General features: G+C 40.5%; 1 protein-coding gene across 9 annotated transcripts in view; it reads right to left on the bottom strand.

Annotated features, from left to right (window-relative positions):
* Nucleotides 1-20,712, bottom strand: part of UNC79 (unc-79 homolog, NALCN channel complex subunit) — a 274,446-nt gene that overhangs the window by 18,533 nt on the left and 235,201 nt on the right. For all 9 annotated transcript variants that reach the window (XM_027957343.3, XM_042235396.2, XM_042235397.2 and 6 more), the window contains 6 exons: nt 19,938-20,042; nt 11,802-11,879; nt 6,485-6,574; nt 3,885-4,060; nt 2,521-2,707; nt 599-796 (listed from right to left, as the gene is read on the bottom strand). In XM_027957343.3, the coding sequence (XP_027813144.2) occupies nt 599-796; nt 2,521-2,707; nt 3,885-4,060; nt 6,485-6,574; nt 11,802-11,879; nt 19,938-20,042 (834 nt within the window). The remainder of the gene's footprint in view (nt 1-598; nt 797-2,520; nt 2,708-3,884; nt 4,061-6,484; nt 6,575-11,801; nt 11,880-19,937; nt 20,043-20,712) is intronic.

Genomic DNA, 20,712 nt, shown 5'->3' with positions numbered 1-20,712 from the left:
TTGGAAATTCCTCCCATATACCTTCCAATCTTAACTCTACTGGACTAAGCCAAGCTTGTTCAAAGACATGGACCCATGCTAGTCATACCTCAGATCTTTTCCAACAAGGTAAACCATCTGCATTAAAATGCAACTGGGTTTGAAAACTAAGGAGCCTAGGTCCTTGGAGAGCAACTCAAAAAGGTGAAACTCTTTTCAGATTTTTTGCTCTAAGTGGAATTAACACATACAGTCAGTCTGCTCTTAATTGACCACAGTTTCCCCAGACTGCCTTAGAATCCAAAAATAATATAAAACCCCTTCCTAACTCTCTGACTTTATAGAACAAGACACCTTGTAAAGGTAGAAGTTTCACACACGTTTCCTTTGCCACTAGGCAGAGAAAACAAACACTGTTTTAACTGAATTTACTTGTTTGCTTTGTTTTTCATCAAAATTATTATGCATGTAGAATATCCTGTTTTTCACATAGAAATTCACCAATCCATTTACATATTATTACAACTGAGGTCTTTAAAAAGCACATACTGTGAGGACTAAGAGTGGCTTACACGTTTTGAGAGTCTATCCAAGAGGGGAAACCCATCTGTGAACTCACCACTTTGTTATGGGCCATCAGCTGAAGGATGCTGGGGGTCACCCTACTCCAGAATTCTAGCGCTGTCAGGATCGCTGTGAAGCTGAATTCATTCTGACTTTGGACATTCGTAGCTACGGCACTTTGTTCACAATATACGGTCCAGAGCTGGGCAAAGATAAATGCGTGGAAAAGAGAGCACATGTGCAGCACGGAGGTCTGCAGAGGAAGCAAACAGGGAACCGTTACGCTCTAGTGGGCTGAGGCGCTCCACGGAGCTCTCCCTGCGTGACTTTGGCCTTCAAAAGGGCACAGCCAAAGTACATGCAGTTCAAGCGATCCGAGGCTGGCGGAGCTGTCTCCAAGATACAAACTCATGATTCATCACCTTCAAATAGTCTGCTCTTCACTCAGTCAGTGGGAGGGCACTTAGAGACCAAATATCTTTTCAGACAGAAGGCACCTTGGTTTGCAGAATAAATCTGCCCACCTCCTTGGTGGTGGTGGTGGTGGTGTAGTCACTCAGTTGTGTCCAACTCTCATGACCCCATGGCCCCACCAGGCTCCTGTGTCTTCACCAGGCAAGAATACTGGACTGGGTTGCCATTTCCTTCTCCAGAGGATCTTTCTGAACCAGGGATCAAACTTGTATCTCCTGCACTGCAGGCAGATTCTTTACCACTGGGCCACCAGGGAAACCCCCACTCCCACCCCCTTGCCCTTTAATGAAAGTGACATTCCTATCCCTAAACTAGATTAGCAAGAACAACCACTCCACCGTTTTAGGATGTCTGCCCCTCTGTGAAATGGGGGTAATGGTACCCCCCTCAGAGAGCTGTAGCTTGGAGTAAATGAGGTGATATATAATGAGGCACTATCCAGCGCTTAAGAATCGTACCGCTAGTAACAGCAGCAGAAGCAGCAGCAGTAGAGACAGGATTCCTAACTAGGAGTAAGTGCCGACTGAGGGAGCAACTGCAACATCCCAAACACTGTGCTCAAGAGTCACAGTTTACCTTCATAATTCTCACACCACCTCATCTATTTTACAGCTGAAAACCTGGAGCTCAGACAGGTTAAGTAACTTTTCAGTGTCACAGAATTACAAAGTACCATCATTAGGAATCAAACACAGCTGGGGCTGAAATATTAGGAACCGACTGCCTACTTCCTTTTGTAAACATCATTCAGGTAATTTGGATGGGTGCTCTATTTTATTGCAGAATTAAAAAAAAAAAATCTATTGCTGGTGAAGCTTGCCCTAGCTAGCCTAAATCCCAGCTGTTCCCAAAACCACCATGAGCTCCTAGAACTGGCCTAGGCTCTGTGAGGGGACTTAGGCTCCTCACAGCTGAGCAGTATTAGTTGTCTGGTTTGCTTGTACAGGCTCATGATTGATGCTAAGCCTTGGATTTACTTTATTCCCTTAAGCACACCACCCGTCTCTACAATTTATAAGTTCCTCTGTGTAAGTGATTCCCATATATAATTTAGTGAGTTCCCAACTGGCCTTATTTTCATTTTGTATCTTCATATATCTCTAGAGATTTGAGTTGAAAAGACAGTGCATAAAAAATTAGAGAATAAATTTCCCTCCACTTCATATTTGTTTATAAAAACTGATCATGGAAGTTTTATTATATTTCGAGCCTTTTATTTTTCTTCATTATTTTGAGACAGCAATCCCTAGGAAGCTAACTCTTGCTTGCCTCTATAATTTATCTTCATAAAAGTAAACCGAAAAACAACTTAGGGGGAAGAGAAGATAGTCTGGGAATTTAAACAACTTTAAATAAGGCATTAGCACAAAGTTGCTTTCCGAGCAGCCACAGGAGGGCAAGTGATAAGGTGCATTTCCTTCTCAGAAGAAACGTAATTGGCAGATAAGGGTTTCCATTAGCAATCTTGATGCGTATGGCTTTAATCTTGCAGAAATCACTTACCTTTGATTGCTCTGGAAATCCAATCAGGATAACAATAAGATGGTCTGCAATATGGGAACCTGCATCCAGAGGTATGGGTAGGCAGGGAGAGGAGGCATTGGGACACACCGCATTATGGGTAAGGGCACCCAGAAGCAGCCAGGACAAGAGCCGGATGTGGGAGACACACTCGATGAATTCTTTCGGTCTATTAGGGAGGAAGGAAGTGTTAGAGTTGTTTTGGGCTTTCTGTTTCATTGGCTGCTCAACAAACACTGATGGAGGGGTGTAAAAGTATGGCCTTGTAGGCAATTACATAAAATAAAACACCAAAGCAACAAAGTGCCAATGAAGTGATAAATGTTTTTTTCTTGTTTCCCACTCTAATCCTGGAGCTCAGCTTCTCGAGCAAAGAGCAGCCTTCAGTGACACAGGATTAAATATCATTCTTCCATAAATCTGGCTGCCTTTCTGATTAGTTTCTCTTTCTAAATTCTTTCCTTTCTTCTCATTAGAGAGTTCTCAATATATCCACCAGAAGGGGAGGAATAGAAGAGCTAAAACACACAGCCACCCATTTTCCTGTTCTCCCCCTCCTCCAGCCTCCTCCCCCCCATCCCCCTCCCCCTCCCTCCATCACACCTTCAAACCTCTCCTCTAGCCCGGAAGCTGCTCATGCAAGATGGCAGGCCAAGCCTGCTCTGAGTTCTCAAACGAATTAGTCCATGGGCACCTCTCTCTTCTCGGCCTCCCTTCAGGCAGGGTCGGGTGCTCACACTTCCTTGCACTCTATTTCATCTCTGCTGTAGATTCTGTTCCAGCTACAATCTAAGCTCACTGAAGGCAGAGGCGATGTAAGCACTAAAATAAATACCTATCAATGTACTTAACTAGTGGAAATTATGAGTTGAAGTGGTAGTTCTAAGCTCCAAGTTTTCAATACCCATCAAAAGGAATGAGGCTTTTGTACAAGCACAAGTTTTACTGGCAGCATGTCAATGTGCTCAGTGCAACCCAATGGACTGTAGTCCTCCAGGCTCCCTTGTCGTGGAATTTCCCAGGCAAGAATACTGGAGCAGGTTGCCATTTCTTTTCTCTAGGCGATCTTCTCGATCCAGGGATCTAACCTGAGTCTCCTGTGTCTCCCGCACTGGCAGGTAGATTCTTCACCACTGAGCCACCTGGGAAGCCCATATGTCATGAAGTACTTGTGTTCAAAAAATGCTGTTGGGTCATCAAATAAGTATGGAAATTGGTTTCAAATCCCATCTTTCCAACCAATCATATTTATCCTCTAGATCTTCAGTGCATTCAGCAGCTCTTACTGAGCCCCAGGAAGCTCAGGGGTGTTTCCTGCCTCGTTGCCAGAATAATCAGGGTCTTACCCTTGCTGCATTGCAGAAGGGGGATGATAGAGCCAAGGCAGATAGCGGATCACAGCTTTGTTGTCTCTGTGGTTGCCCCGGGAGATTTCCATGGCTGCAATCTGAGCCAGCCCGACTTTGAGATGTCCACCGAAGGTATCTTCATGCAGAGGCTGGGAACATGTCTTCATGTGGCTCTACAAAACCAAGTGGTGTTTTTGTGACTTTGGCAAAGTACCCAGGGACATTTCAGGACACTCTTCACAAAAGATCAGGTTGTCATATCCATACCTTCTATCATCACTCCCAAGCTACAACTGATTTGAACTTCTTTAGGGGTTTTGTGACAAAGAGGGAAAAAATTCTTATCATGGCCTAAACAACCTGAGACAGTCTAGACACTACAGACCTCTGCACCTTACCCCTTCATCCTTGTGGTCCAGCTTCACTGGCTCTCCATGCTCCACCACCCCCACCCCCCATCACTGGCCTTCACTCATGCTGTTTTCTCTGCCTGAAATATTGTTTCTGCCTCTCTTTACCTAGTTAACCTTATTCATTACTCAGATTTTAACTCTGATGTCACCTCCTCACAGAGGCCTTCCTTGACCTCCCCTGTATGCGTATGTGCTCACTCGTTCAGTCATGTCTGACTCTTTGCAAACCCATGGACTCTAATAGTCTGCCAGGCTCCTCTGTTCATGGGATTTTCCAGGCAAGAATACTGGAGTGGATAGCCATTTCCTCCTCCAGGGGATCTTCCCAACCCAGGGACTGAACTCGTGTCTCCTGCATCTTGTGTATTGGCAGGCGGCTTCTTTGCTACTGAGCCACTTGGGAAGCCTGACCTCCTCTATGAGCCTTTCTAACTTCCCTGGCTAGGCCATTTCACCCTATTAGAAGCTCTCATGCCATTGTCTACCCCTTTTTCATAGCAACTGTGAAAGTCACAATTTCACTTTAGTTTGTATGAAATTCTCATTAAAACTGGCCATCACTGTCAGACTATAAATTTCATCATCACATCCTTAAATGTCTAGAATGATGTCAGGCATGTTACTCAAGACATATTGGTGAATTTTTTCATTGCTCAGTGTGGCTTAGTGGAAAGAACACTGAACTGGGAGATGAGACGTAAGTTCTAGACCCAGTTCTGTCCTAAACTCACATGACTTTAGATAAGCCACTTGCCACTTGACTTTTCTGATCTGTTTCCCTAATATATAAATTCAGAGAGTTGGATTAGGTCAGAAGTCCCCAACCATTTGGTCATCATGGTTCCTTCTTAACATTTTTCTCTGTATTTTCAAGGTGGCTATAAAGCTGTTTAGATAATATTTCCTCTTCAGACATCAAAATTGTCTCAGTGTGAGCAGCCAGGATTAGCAATCAGTAACCTGTGCATGACCAAACATTAGGGACGCTTACTCAGAAATGACTGGATTTGGATATCGTGAGAAATCGTCAATTTAAATTTTTATTTCAGTCTCCACCTATCCCTACGCCCAAGAAACATTTGGATTATCTGAGCAGTCTGGAAACTGAGCTGGGTGCTGAAAGGACTGTAGTTTTAGCTGATAAACTTCTCGGACAACCAGCTCCTGTTTCTCAAAAAGCCACATTTAGTGCCAGACTGCAACCTGGCTGCTCATTGGCCCATGTTTGGATCTTCTTCTGCTCTTTTTCCTGGGTCTTCCTCAAATCTCTGACTATCAGTCTTTTAGCTGCCTAGTTGACTCACAGCAAGGACGTTGACTGGCATCAGCAATTCATTCCACCCTGCAAAGCAATCAATAACCTCAACAACCTCACTAAGATTTTGTCCCTATGCAAATTAAATGTTGCTTTGTCTTTAATTATTTTCTGGAAGAAGATAGCTTTGATACAGATAAAAACCATAAACAGCTTATATTTGTATAATGTGTACACATTTCCTACAAACTAAAGTTTACAGAAGTCTCTTCGCATGCATTGCTGCTGCCGCTGCTGCTGCTAAGTCGCTTCAGTCGTGTCCGACTCTGTGCGACCCCATAGACGGCAGCCCTCCAGGCTCCTCTGTCCCTAGGATTCTCCAGGCAAGAACACATGCATTATTTCACACCAAATCGTGTAGTGGTCAACAAAGCTAGGTTTATTTAAGTGAATTCATTGGACTTCTTTTGCGAATGAGGAAACTAAGGCTCAAGGTAATTAAATGACACTGGGTGGTACAGTGAAAAGAGGCTGGATTGGAGGAGGTCCCCACAGTCTCAGGTCACCCCTGTTTCCATCAGTTATCAGAAGTGTGACCTTCAGCAAAAGACTGCACCACTCCAGGCCTCAGTGTCTACATTCATAAAATGGGAATATTTTACAATACGGGGCCTGGTAAGAACTGAATAAATGGGGCAAAAATAAAGGTATGCACAGAACTGACACCACTGTGGAAATCTCCTTTCCTTTCTCCATCCCCTCTTTGCAGAGGCAAACCTGGTGCTTCAGAGTTCCAGGACATGGGCTCATTCAACACTGCCATTGCTACCTCTCCAGGTAAGGATAAATTTCCATCTGGCCGCTTCAGTTCCCTGAGAATGCCTCCCCCTCTCGCTCCCCTGAGAGATGAGGGGATGCAGCCCCCTTACCTTCAGCTTGGTCAGCGTGTGCATGTCTGCCATGAAGTCCAGCACGTCGCTGATGTACTGCCGCACGCACTCCATGGCCGCCGTCCCACACTGAAACACACAAGGACACCGCTGGGCACGCGCTCCAAGTCACGCCAGCTCTGTAGTCCTGACCGCAGTGATTGCCTGACTCTGATTTCCTGCTGTCTACTAATAAGCTGTTTCGCTTTCTGGATCTCTGACTCACTCTGTTACTCTCAGCCATAGTCTCTGGCTGCCCCCACTTCGGACAACAATTAAAAGATTTGTGGTGGAGAGCAAAGAAGTAGGGGTAGCCTATGGGAGACAGGGTTTATGTGCTTTTTTTTCCCACTGGGTGACTTAACTGATTTTTGTTTGTTTGTTAACTGGCTGATATATAAAGACAGCCTGTGCGAAGCCACTAATATCAGTCTCTACGACATGAGTTACCATAAAACAGCAGTAACACCTAATCACTCTAGGGAATCTCAGATACATGCAAAATATGTACCACTAAATTCTACCACCATAATCTTGGATATCTTTCTCTGTCAAAAGCAAAAAAGGACACAAACAAATATTGTGTCTGCTGAAAGACTCAAAAATTCTTATGTTCAAGCACTTATAACTTCTTATAATATAGTAGGTACACTATTAAGTAGATGAATGTATTGCTAAATTCTTACTAGGGAAAATTAGAGAAAGAAACAAACTAGTCATCTTCCCCACTACTAGCAGCATGTTTGAGAAATCTTAAAGAAAAAAAAAAAAACAGTTTCAGGTTATTAAATGGAATAAACCTGCTCTCTCAGGGCAAGGCAGTGAATTTAGGATTACACGCACAGAAAAGGAAAATGGACAGCCAGGCTGCTACATCAAAGCTGTACCAGAGAACCCATACATAAGACTGGATATAATGTGGATCAAAAGCAGGCCCTCTTTGAAGCCATCTGAATACCATGCTAAGGCCTTTCTTAGTCTCTAGGAAAATCTGAAACATTATATACTTAACTAGCTCACCCAGTGGCTCTCATTTTCCCATATTCATGTAAATCTGCACAGCACTGAACTGTATCACCTTCTATCTCTTCTAGAATGTTACGCCTGTCAGTTCCTCTGACAGGATAACAAACAGTAAAATAAGGTCATTGGCAGCTCTGCCAGAGTGTTTTCCAAGCATTTCATACATTCTAAGGTTTTCTTCTTTTAATTTAAATCAAGTGAAGGAGTTATAAAAGGTTATTGTGCTCCTGCTTTGGCAATATTAATCCCTAAGTGCAAGAAAGGACTTCTCCCCCCGATTTATTCCATTTTCTCTGACCTTTCACATGTCATGCAAATAAGAGCATATACTCTGCTCCTGAATTTCCTGGAAGGGATTTGTTTCTTTCATAGGCAATATTTTATACCATTTCAACTAGGCAAATGTCACAGAAAATAATTACTTGGAGCATTATTCGATATTTGTCTTTTACCTTTGAATTTCAAAAATGTGAGAGGAAAGAATTTACTATTGCCAGTTACTTTTGCTCTAGAGTAACTACATCTAATAAAAGTCTTACAATACACTTTCTAGCCAAGATAACTTCAGTGAGCCAGTTATAAAATAAACCACATAAGTTTTTTACTTTGCAAAACATAGGTATAATCTTACACATTATTTTAAAATTAAAAAAACATAGAGACAAGCTCAGCTTGTTTCAGAAGACCTACATTTATTTCAATGGGAAAGCTGATGATAAATGAGTTGAAAACATACTCTGATCTCAAAAACATGAATTGAAATGATTCATATCCAATTTTTCCTCAAAACTTGTATCTGATTTTAAAGTTACATTTCTTGAATTATAAAGATAACATGTGTTCAATGCAGAAATCTTGGAAAATATAAAGTAAGGAAAAGAAAAATGGCCATAATAGTTACATTTCTTGAATTATAAAGATAACACGTGTTCAATGCAGAAAACTTGGAAAATATAAATTAAGAAAAGTCACCATAATCCTAATTCCTGCCTCTGAATTTTGCCACTGTTATAATTCCTTCCAAATATTTTTAGTGCATATAACATACAAACTTATAAAGTTTTTATAAGATTGACATTATTTTTTCTAATCTGCTTTTAAATTAAATCCATCATAAATGTTTTCCAATGAAATATTCTTAAATTTGATTTGGTCCACATAATAGTCCATCTTATAGATGGGCTGTTACTTTGTTTAGTTGTTAAGTCATGTCCAACTCTTCGGCAATCCCATGGACTGCAGCCCTCCAGACTCCTCTGTGGGATTTCCCAGGCAAGAATATTGAGGTGGGTTGTTATTTCCTTCTCCAGGGGATCTTCCCAATCCAGGGATTCAAACCCATGTCTCCTGAATTGCAGGCAGATTCTTTACTACTGAGCAAACAGGGAAGATGTATCTTATTTTATTTAAATAATATCCTAATGTTGCACATTAATTTTGTTTCTATATTTTTGCTATTTTAAATGCTGCTTTATGTGCTTATAGATAATTCTATATTTATTTTCTCAAACATGTACCTAGAAATAGATTGTCACAGTGTTCTTCAGCAAGACTGACTACCACCAGGATCTTATAAGAATGCTTGTTTTACTTCATCATCAGTGAGTTTCATTGTTAGGAAAAATTTGTTGATATGCCAGATGGTTTTAATTTTTATATTTTAAATATTTTATATTTTACATTAATTTAGAGTTCACTGATTGCTAGTCATGGTAAACGATTTACTGTGAGTGGCTTATCGGTCATTGGAAAGGGTTCTATATGTAGATCTATAACTTGCTATTTTATTGTTTTGGAATATTTGACTTTTACTTGTTGATTTCAATAAACCTTTATATATTAGGGATATTATTTTTTAGCTACCACATAGGTAGCAAATATTGAAGTTTAGACAGTTAAATGAGGAAACCAGTGACTACTGGGCAAAGACTGGCCAGCTACCCACAGAACCATTTTTTTCTTCCCTAGGATGCACTAGACCACATTTCCCGTCCTCCTTTGCAGTCAGGTGCGGCCATGTGACTGAGTTCTAGCTAATGAAACATGAGTAGGAAAAATGTGTACCACTTTTAGGCCTGATCCATGAAAACCTTCCATGCACTATAAGCTCTCCTCTTTCCCCAATCACCAGCTGATTACAGGGGCTGCACCTGACGGAAGAAACCCGACCTCTGTGCATTCATGTGAAAGTCCTCCTCCCCTTACTAACCAGGACACCCTTTTAAGCTTCACACAAGCAAACAATAAACTTTTTTGAGCTAAGTCGCTAAGAACTGGGATTTTATCTCTGCTTAATGCAAGCATCTTGTATTGCCCAACAATTATCAAGAACCCTTAAAAAAAACCCAAGGTCTATCAATTCTACTACCAGAAATCTATTATAAAAAATAGTCTAAAATATGAGCAAAGATTTAAGCACAAAGATATTTATTACACATTAGTTATAATTGTAAAATATTGAAAATAACTAAAATATCCAATAATATGTAGTGCTTATTAATAGTGCTTTTTAAACTTTTAGGTGTGTTTTATTTTTTTATTGAAAAATATTTGACATATAACTATGTATAAATTTAAGGTGTACAATATGTCAATTCAATTCACTTACATACAGTAATATGACTGCCCTTGTAGTGATAATTAGCACTGTATCACATTACTTAATTACCTTTTCCATTTGGTAGGAATAATTTTTAGTTTTTTAGCAAGTTTGATTATTATAATATAATATTATAGTCTATATTCACTGTACTTGCATCATATCTCTAGGACTTATTTACTGCTCATTATAAGTTTGTGCCCTTAAACATGACAGTCCTGTCCCCTCACCTCCATTAATATTATTTTCAATAGTTAATGTTCACACAGCACTTACTTATGTTTCTCACCTTGTCAATGTGCTTTCCATGCATTATCTCATTCAATCCTCAACCTAGATCTTAGGCCCAAAGCCCATTCTACAGATAACGTAAATCAAAGAATCATGGATTAAATAATTTTCTTGATCACACGGCTAGTAAATGTCAGTTCTCAAACTCTGCTGCAAATCAAAACCCATATTATCAACTATTGTTATATGGTGCATTTGTATGAGATGGTATCACTTTAGGGAAAATGCTTAAGACATATGATGCTAAAGCTGCGTCTATATCTCAACTATGGTTTCAACTATGTTTAAATAAATATATGCAGAAAAAGAAGAAAGAACTAATATGTTAGCAGTAACATTATCTCTGAGTTGAATGACTGTTATTTTTCCTCTCTCATAATATTTCTCCACATCAAAAAAGAATTGAAGTAACGTTTAGTGTTTTATGGGCAAAACTAGTATACTTACAAATATAAATTAATAAAAACCTCTTGTGAACATGTACTATGAAGATATTCCTGCTCACTGATGAAGGAATTTATCCAAGAATATCACTCGAAATAAATGTGAAGAGGATCTTTGTATATATGCTATATACGATGTTATATACTATGTTATTCAATACTAGCAAAGAACTAGAAAGTATTGGGTTGGCCAAAAAGTTTATTCAGGTTTTTCCATAACATCTTACGGAAAAACTCAAATGAACTTTTCAGCCAATCCAATATACAAATATCCAACAATTATGATACTGAAGTAGATCAAAACATGGGAAATTTTCCTAAAACAATAGAGTTCTTATTTTAGGGCAGAAGATTATGTGACCCTTTATCTTATTAAAATATTTTTGTTGAAAATTTAAATGACTTTTTTCCATTAACAATTTAAATCTCTGCAGTTTCTCAGTTTGTTGAAATAACCTTGCTTTAATAAGTTATTGCGGTTTCTAATATCCAGTTCCATTTATGAGAATCTTAACATATTTCACCAAATAGTTCACTAGTTAATGATAACAGAAGTTTTTTAAATTTTCAGAGGAAATATTATAAAGGAAAACAAGGTATTACAATGCTTATTTCTTTCCGGCAGTAGTTAAATCAAATTGGCTAACAGGAGCGAGTATAAGAAAATTGACTTGGGAAAAACTGAACTCTAATTAAATCTATTTTGTATGTCTGATAATTTCTTTCCTTAACTGGATGCTTCAATTTTATTCCTGTTTCTTAGAATTAAAAGTTTCCAGGGGCAGAGATTAATTTAAATTTTCACCAGTGCTCTTTTAAACAAGATGCTAATATGTTTTCAATTTTTACAGCGTTTGTTCCATCAAAAGTGAACCAGGACACAGGCCAAAAATGCCTCTTTGCCAAATTAGGAAATGAGAAGAAATAGAAAATGTAGATAATTAATTCATTCAGGACTTACTCCAGGTACAGAGGCGATCATCTGCTTGCTCAGGATTGTGGACTCAGCTAGTTTGGTTCCAGCATCTGCACAAATAAACTAATAAGAAATTGAAAGGATAATTATTTTTAAGAGCACTTGGACAGTAACAGTAATCTGTAATTTTATTAACTTGGCTTAGATTCACTAGTTTTTACTTTAGTGACAGTTTGCTCTGGATATATGGGACTTGCTAGTCATGAAAGTTCACTCCTACCAGAAATTCAGAATCATAGTCCTGGGATTAACACAGAGATTCTCATTTAACCCAGACAGTTGTGTAACACTGACATGGTACACATTCAGTCAAGGAAGGAAGGAAAGATATCAACATAGTCAGATTTACCCTGAAGTCATGTTATTTATTCTTTGGCACTTTTTGACAGTTTTTGAACTTTTGTGGATTTTCCGGACTTCTATCATTATGTCATATCACATATCATAAAACAGAAAAACAATCAACCTCAGAGTGAATATTATACCTGTTTATTGCCCTCTGAGATCCTTCAGTATCCGGTCTTTCTCGTCCCACTTCCTTCACACCTGCCCTCTGTGCTGATAATGTCCCCTGACTTCTGCTCTGTCCCCCACATAAAACTTTCACACATTCCCACCGCCACAGTCATCACCTCAGGTTGCAAGGATCTACACGCCTATTTTTAAACCGGTTACAAGCTCTTTGAGACCACAGACTGGATGCACTTCACCTCCAGCATTAGCTTCCTGACGGACACCTCAGAGGGGTTCAGCAATCAATAAATTAATTTTTAAAAATTAGAGTTTGTGAAATGAAATGGTTAATCAGGGATGACTCAAGTTCATGGCGAGGATGGATTTGCCAAATTACGATTTAATATACTTCATTACAGATTTTTACAAGTGTTTCCCCAGTGAATGCAATCCCCAGCTATTTATTAACGGTTTTGTTGTTGTTCAGCTGCTCAGTTGTGTCCGACTCTGCAACCTCATGGACTGCAGCACACCAGGTTTCCCTGTCCTTCACCATCTCCCAGAGTTTGTTAAAACTCATGTCCATTGAGTCAGTGATACCATTCAAACATCTCACCCTCTGTTGAGAAAAGAGGTGGTGGGAGGAATTTGGAGACTGGGATTGACACATACACACTATTCATATTATGTGTAAAACAGATGATTATCGAGAATCTACGTATAGCACAGTGAACTCTTCTTAATGCGCTGTGGTGACCTGAATGGAAAGGAAGTCCAAAAGGGAGGGGATATATGTGTACATATGTCTGACTCATTTTGATATACAGTAGAAACTAATATGACATTGTAAAGCAACTAGACTCCAGTAAAAATTAATTTTAAAATATTTGAGGCCAAATTCAAGTATCTGATCTGTGAGAGCTAATAGCTAATTGTAGAAGTCAGGATTAATAAAAAAAAGAATTCTAAAATTACAGAGGTTGTCTCAGAGAGTCTGGGGTATTAAAAGGCATAAAAGTATATAAGCCTTGAAAATCATCTATTATTTTTTATCAATGCCTTTTCATCCAGTGTAATTTACATAAGATGTACAACTAAAATCTTAATAAACTTTCCGTCTTCATTTTATATAGCTGCCAACTGAAAAACCCCATTATGATTTTAGAGAGTGGTTCAAAATATAAAGATGTAACTTAAATCAGAGGGGAAAAGGATGATGGCTATAGAAGGAAGAATTCTATCCTTTAAGACAAATATGCCATTGAAAAAACGCACTCCCGAATGAATACAAAAGAACACAAAAAAACCCACAATACCCATTAAGTGTAATTACTAAAAGCATTATCAAAATGATCCTCAAAATAGTATCTCCACCTCTCACCCCAGAGAGTGATCAGATTACTACTAACTCAACTAATACTAATAACCCCACGTAAGTAGTAACTGGGAATTAAAAACAACAGCCGTACCTCTGCTGTTCCTTTGTCCTCCAGTCCACAACTAAGCTATCTTTAAAAGAAAACCTTTCACCTACATGATTTCTCACAGCTTGAATATGCAGGTATGCCCCACACTGTGGGAGTGTTCCATGCACTTCAGCAGAATATCTACTCTTGACACATAAGAACTGAGGAAATTATTTTTGATTTGAGCTTATATAGATTTTATGGTGGCTTTCAATGAGTTACTCTATTAAGAAAACTCAGATCCATCTTGAGAACAATAATAACATCCTATTCCATGTAAAATTTCTATGGCACACCATCAGAAGAGAGAATGTTCTAAGTGAAAGCAAAAACATCAACAGATCTGAATTAAAACAAGACAGGGCATCTGTGCAAAGCGTAAAAGGAGAGCACTGCCCTGATGTTCAACAATAGAAGATTGTTTGGAGAATTCTTTCCTGTCTCCATGATTCTTTTGCTTTTCAAAAAAGTATCCACTTGAATATTTAAGATAAAGTGACAGTTGCTCAGTCGTGTGACCCCGTGGACTGTAGCCTGCCAGGCTCCTCTGTCCATGGAATTCTCCAGAAAATTCTATTGGAGTGGGTAGCCATTCCCTTCTGCAGATCTTCCCAATCCAGGGATCCAACTCTGTGACCCTTTGGACCATAGTCCATGGGATTTTCCTGGAAAGAATAGTGGAGTGGGTTGCCATTTCCTCCTCCAGGGGGGATCTTCCCAACCCAGAGATCCAACCTGGGTCTCCTGCGTCTCCTGCATGGAGGTGGCCCAGTGGTAAAGAATCCAGTATCCCTGCTGAGAAAATGCCATGGACAGAGGAGCCTGGTGGGCTACGGCCCATGGGGATGCAAAAACTCAGACACAACTGAAGCGACTGAATATGCACGATTTTATATGCAAGTTAAAACAAATAATGGAAGTGATGGCTGGGCACACATAATATAGCAGGCTGAGAGATTTCCCGAGGTGTCAGGCTTCTAGGAAGAAGTTCTAGAAATCGAAAACGAGATTGGTACCTGTCTCTGCCTTGAAATGTTTAGAACTTGAATAACCTTGCATCCCTTGGGCAAGTGTTCCACCACCCTTTAAAGGGACACTCTCACTGCCACAGTGTTTGGTAAATAACAAAAGTATGGTTTACCCATGAAAAGAATTATAAACAGCCCCCTCTCTGTGAACCCATCTATCTACTAAGTTATTAATCAGAGGATTAGTAGAGGGACTATCACAGAGGCTCCCTGTGGGGTTAAAGAATGAATGATAAGTTCAAGGTTTGACCAACTGAATCTTCTCACTAATGGGACACAGGCCACTCACGACGGATCACCAGTGGACTTTTTCTTTATCTTTAAGACTTTCTCATTCTTTTAAATAAAAAATTTATATTGAAGTACAGTGGATTAACAATCTGATGTTAGTTTCAGGTGTACAGCAAGGTGACTTTCTATCTATTCTTTTTCCAATTCTTTTCCTGTTTAGGTTACTACAGAATATTGAGTGGAGTTTCCTGTGTTATATAGTAGGTCCTTGTTGGTTATCTATTTTAAATTTAGCAGTGTGTACATGTCAATCCTAAACTTCTAATGTATTCCTCCCCTTCCCCCTCCCCACCAGAGGACTTTTTCCTTCCAACTGTTACTTTCTATGCTTTTTCCAAGTTGCATTTTCAGTTAAACAAAGTCACCTCCAGTGCCCTGAGATGCTGGTCATGATATCCAAGAAGGAAAAGATCGTCTCCCCAGACACATTTTCTGTCCGTACCGTGAATCTGATCTTCCAGGTGCCAGGAACTGACATTGCCCATCAGAAAAGGGGAAAGCTTCTCTCTGACTCCATGCTAAAGTCTCTGGTTTAAGAGAAGCTACCAGAGAGCAATGGCAACCCACTCCAGTACTCTTGCCTGGAAAATCCCATGGACAGAGGAGCCTGGGGGAGCTGTAGTCCATGTGGTTGTGCAGAGTCGGACACGACTGAGTGACTCCACTTTCACCTTTCACTTTCATGCACTGGAGAAGGAAATGGCAACCCACTCCAGTGTTCTTGCCTGCAGAATCCCAGGGACGGGGGAGCCTGGTGGGCTGCCATCTATGGGGTTGCACAGAGTCAGACACAACTGATGCAACTTAGCAGCAGCAGCAGCACCAGAGAACAGGCTGTCACCTCTGCTATCTACTTGAACATTTGTCAATGGCAAGAGAAAAAGGAACAGAGAAACCTTACAGAAAGGTGCACCATTTCCTGTAGAGAGACAAAAGATGCTTCTCCCTTATTCCATGAGTGGCCCCAGGGAGGCCTTTTCTCCATGATTTAGCCAGGAACCATAGGGGAGAAAGGGAACTATTTCTGTTTTTTTCTTGCTTAAGGTATGCCTCACTTTTAATTCTCTCAGTAATTAAAATGGGTTTCATTCTGAGAGTTTATATAACAAGGATACGTTACTTCAAAATGACATGGTGTTTAATACTTTTTGGTGGAGAAGGCTGAGATATTATTCACAAGGCTGTTTCTCATGGGTGTGATATCAAAACATCCCCCTAGATATCTCTCTGATCTAAATAATTTTACAATTTTATTTTTGAAATTTAACATAATTACTCAATGACAAATATGTACTTGTTTTTAAAGAGGAAAATGTACACATTTGAATGGCATGAGAGAATCCAAAATACACAGAAGAATTTACTTTTCTTGCCTTCTTTCATCCTAAAGATAATTTGTTTTTTGTTATTTACTCACCTAGCTGTGATGCAATAATCACTGTTTTCATGGTTTCCTTAAGTACTGAGCAATTTAAACTAACAGTCTGCTTTTGTTATCTTGTGACAAGTGCTTATTATGGCCAGCTAACGTACTTCACAGAAAAGCCCAGTCCCAGCTGCAGTCCCAGAGTGAGGTGCTAGCAACCGAGATCAGCCACACAGATCTGCGCTGCTTCGCACTGAAAGTGCTCAGGAGAGCAGCCTCTGCCGCCCACAGGATCTCACAGGGCCTGGGAACCGAGGCTGCTTTAAGGGGGCAGGTCCCAACCTCAACGTGATCAGAAGCAAGTAACTTCCAGACACTGTCACCCTGCTGGCCCTAAATCTTTCATGGGCTATTTCACTAAGCCTGGTTCACCTGCCCTCTCCTCCAAACCAGTGTTGATCCTATTAACCTTTATGGTCAGTTTGCATCCAAGTTGCTTGTACTCAAAAGTGGTGTTGCTGTTGATGAGGGAGTAGGCAGGACTTGCCAATGGCAACCCACTGGAAGAGACTCAGGCCTGTCTCTCCTTGGGGAAACACATATTTCCTGGTTGAGCACAGCTTCTGTCTCCTCTTGGGCTGTCCAACATCTTGGTACAATGGAGCCATTTCACTCCGACTATGTCATATCAGCGTCCACGGCTGTCACTTTCCAGCCATCACTCTTCTCTGAAAGCATCATAGTGCCTAGGAAAGCTCTTTAAAGACCCTTCTTCACTGAAAGAACACCCACTTTTTAAATTAATTTTTGAAACTTTGAGAAAAAATCACTTTTTGTCCCAAGGATTAGTAGAATGAAGTGGGGGGTATGTGTGGCGGAGGGAGGGACCAGTTAGTGGATATTAAATGGTTAATGACAAGGGTGTTCCTCCTCTTCTCCCAGGTAAACCCCCAAGCTTCTGCACATCCTTCAAAAACGCACAGGCCCTTTCCTACACCACTTCCTTACTCAGTACACACAACTGCTACTGTACCCATTGCACTAGGTTGAGAGTTTTTATTTAGATGTCAACTTCACCTATCAGACAGGAAACTCTCAGAAGAGGCCATGACTTATTCATCTCTGTTTTTCCAGCCCCTGGGCCAGATCAGGGCTCATAACAGCTTAATGAGCCTTCCTCCACCTCCCACTCTGAGCTGGCCACTCCCTCCTCTGCAGTAGTTCGTACACTGTACAGACTTTCGGTGTATTGGTTAGCATGTCACCTGGATAGTGCCTTTCCATCTCTATATCCCCGGAACCTAGCCCAAGACAGATGGTCAATAAGCTTTTGTAATGGGAAATAATGCTGAATAATCAAATATGGCCAGATGATGGAAGACCTTGATGATTCAGGTACTTTAGGGTCACTGGAGGTTTTCAATGCACAGAGTGATCTGATGAAAAGCAGAGCTTTAGCAAAATTCCTCTAGGCAGCCATAGGTTAGAAGACTAGACTGACGTAGAGAGAAATGACCATGCAAAAAGCTAAGTGCCATTATGGTAATCCAGGCAGGGGATGGACAAAGCCTAACTAGGCTGGGCTCTATTCTGGTTAGACCCTGTTGTCGTTGTTTAGTTGCTAAGTCATGTTGAACTCTTTGTGATCCCATGGACTGCAGCAGGTCAGCCGTGCCTGTCCTTCACTGTCTCCCAGAGTTTGCTCAAACTCATGTCCATTGTGTTGGTGATGCCATCCAACCATCTCATCCTCTGTCTCCCTTTTCTCCTGGCTTCAATCTTTCCCAGCATCAAGGTCTTTTCCAATGAGTCAGCAATTAGCATCAGGTGGCCAAAGTTATTGGAGATTTAGCTTCAGCATCACTCCTTCCAATGAATATTCAGGGTTGATTTCCTCTAAGATTGACTGGTTTGATCTCCCTGCTGTCCAAGGGACTCTCAAGAGTCTTCTCCAGCACCACAATTTGAAAGCATTAATTCTTCAGTGCTCAGCTTTCTTTATGGTCCAACTCACATCCATACGTGACTACTGGATTATTCATTGCTGATTAGACCCTGTGGTCAAATGTTTATGCTATTTATGCCAGCTGGGTGATCTTGTGTGATCTCTGAGCCTCAGTCTCCTCATCTGTGATATAAAACCAATTCCTCACATGGTTGTAAGGATTAAGTGGGGTGGGGGGGTGTATATAAAGCCCCAGCATATTGTCTGGCACGTAATAGATGCTCCATTAATATTCCCTTTTCTCTCATCTTTCTAAATTGCACCCAAGGTACCTAAGATTCAGGGAAATCTGTCCAGTTCCTTGATAGCAAGTTCCTATTTTCCTTCAGTCATTTAACTTCAACCTTGTAGGTTCAGACTCAGGGGCTGGTGACAATGCCCAGCAGCGAGAACTGAAACAGCTCTGACCCAGTTCCTGGGGACTTTGCACAAAGGCAGTCTGAATGTGACCCTGACCCCAGCTGTAGCTCATGATAAAGACCTTAACTAGCCTGAACCTTTGGGGTAAGAGACAGGGTCCCAGGTTACCTGGGGCAGATCATGGACTGGCACCCTTGGCCTGGGCAGCCTTTTTCTCAATCCCATCCTTATGTGCTTATTCCTAAATTTATACCATCTTTCTGCTGAAGCCTCTCTTTATTGCTTATAGATAGTCAGCCTCTGGTTTTGAACTCCAACCGCAAGCAAAGAGTTTTGTCTGTACCCACCAGTCCTTTGTGACCCATTTCAACTGCCAAATGCCACTTTCTTCATGAAGTCTTCCTCAATTTCACACAAAGCAAGACAGGATGCCTCCTGCTCTCAACTTCCCCTAGGACTTTATCTACCTACCTCTCTTTCTCACTCATGGCACTAATCATAGTCTTACCTAAGATATTGAGCTTAGGATGCCAAAGATGAGAGCTGGAGCCCCTCAACCAAAAGCATTCATCTTTGCAAGTTCTCTCAAGCCTGCCTGGTATGTGTTCAAGCTCCCCCCACAACCTGCCTCAGTGTTCCTATGGGTGTTGGTTTTTCACACCCACCTCCCTCCCTGGTTGGACTCAGTCTGTCCTTCCATTTGCCCACATCTTGCTGGGCCCACCCTCACTTTCCCTTCTGCTTCACAGAGATTTGGTGACCCACCCATACTCATATTACAGTGCAATCAGATCTTAGCCTCTTCTCCCATTTTTGGCTTCATTAGACCTACCTCAACTCGAGTAGCCATTAATGGTCTATCCCTCCAACCTCCTGGACTATAAATTTCTCGAGGACAGATTATTGTTTCATTCTTCTTATGTCTCTCACAGAACTAGTTCCACAGTAGGAACAAAATAAATACCTTTTTTTGGGGTCTTTTGTTAGCCAGTGGAAGTGCCAAGTGCATAGTAACAGATCATGGCTCATATAAGATATTTCTCATTTCTGGGCAGAGACATTTAATTTATGCATATACCCCATACCTTCCTTAAATTTTCTAAATGTTGAATGAATTTCATGCAAAGTATTATAAATGAGGCATAAGCCTACCTGGACAAGCAGAAGGAGGTTTGTATCTGGTAAAGGAGATTTGAGCTTCAGGGCCTGCAGGAGTTCTAGAACAACACTACGAGACAAGTAGAATTTATCCCGCTCCTAAATAAAAAAAAAAAAGAAGGTAAGTGACTTCTGAAAATTCAATTAGAAGAGATCTATATCAAAAGAGCTTCCAAAAGATTCACAGATCAGAAATAAAAAACACTGTTTAAAAATGCATAATGAACTGTCCTGAAGAAATAAACTCAAAATGAAAAAAGGCATTTTTGTGTTTGTAATGAGTTTAGTGAAGCGCTGAGAACACATAATTTAATGGATAAGAAAAAGATTGGCTATCTCTTAACTGCCTAACTGAGAACAGTGTGGAGATTCCTTAAAAAACTGGAAATAGAACTGCCTTATGACCCAGCAATCCCACTGCTGGGCATACACACCAAGGAAACCAGAATTGAAAGAGACACATGTACCCCAATGTTCATCGCAGCACTGTTTATAATAGCCAGGACATGGAAGCAACCTAGATGTCCATCAGCAGACGAATGGATAAGAAAGCTGTGGTACGTATACACAATGGAGTATTACTCAGCAATTAAAAAGAATACATTTGAATCAGTTCTAATGAGGTGGATGAAACTGGAGCCGATTATACAGAGTGAAGTAAACCAGAAAAAAAAACCACCAATACAGTATATTAACACATATATATGGAATTTAGAAAGATGCAACGATAACCCTGTATGCGAGACAGCAAAAGAGACACAGATGTATA

This window comes from Ovis aries, chromosome 18 (genome assembly GCF_016772045.2).
Source record: "Ovis aries strain OAR_USU_Benz2616 breed Rambouillet chromosome 18, ARS-UI_Ramb_v3.0, whole genome shotgun sequence".
NCBI lineage: Eukaryota > Metazoa > Chordata > Mammalia > Artiodactyla > Bovidae > Ovis > Ovis aries.
The sequence above is the reverse complement of the archived record's forward strand: the minus strand, read 5'-3'. Positions and strand labels throughout refer to the sequence as shown.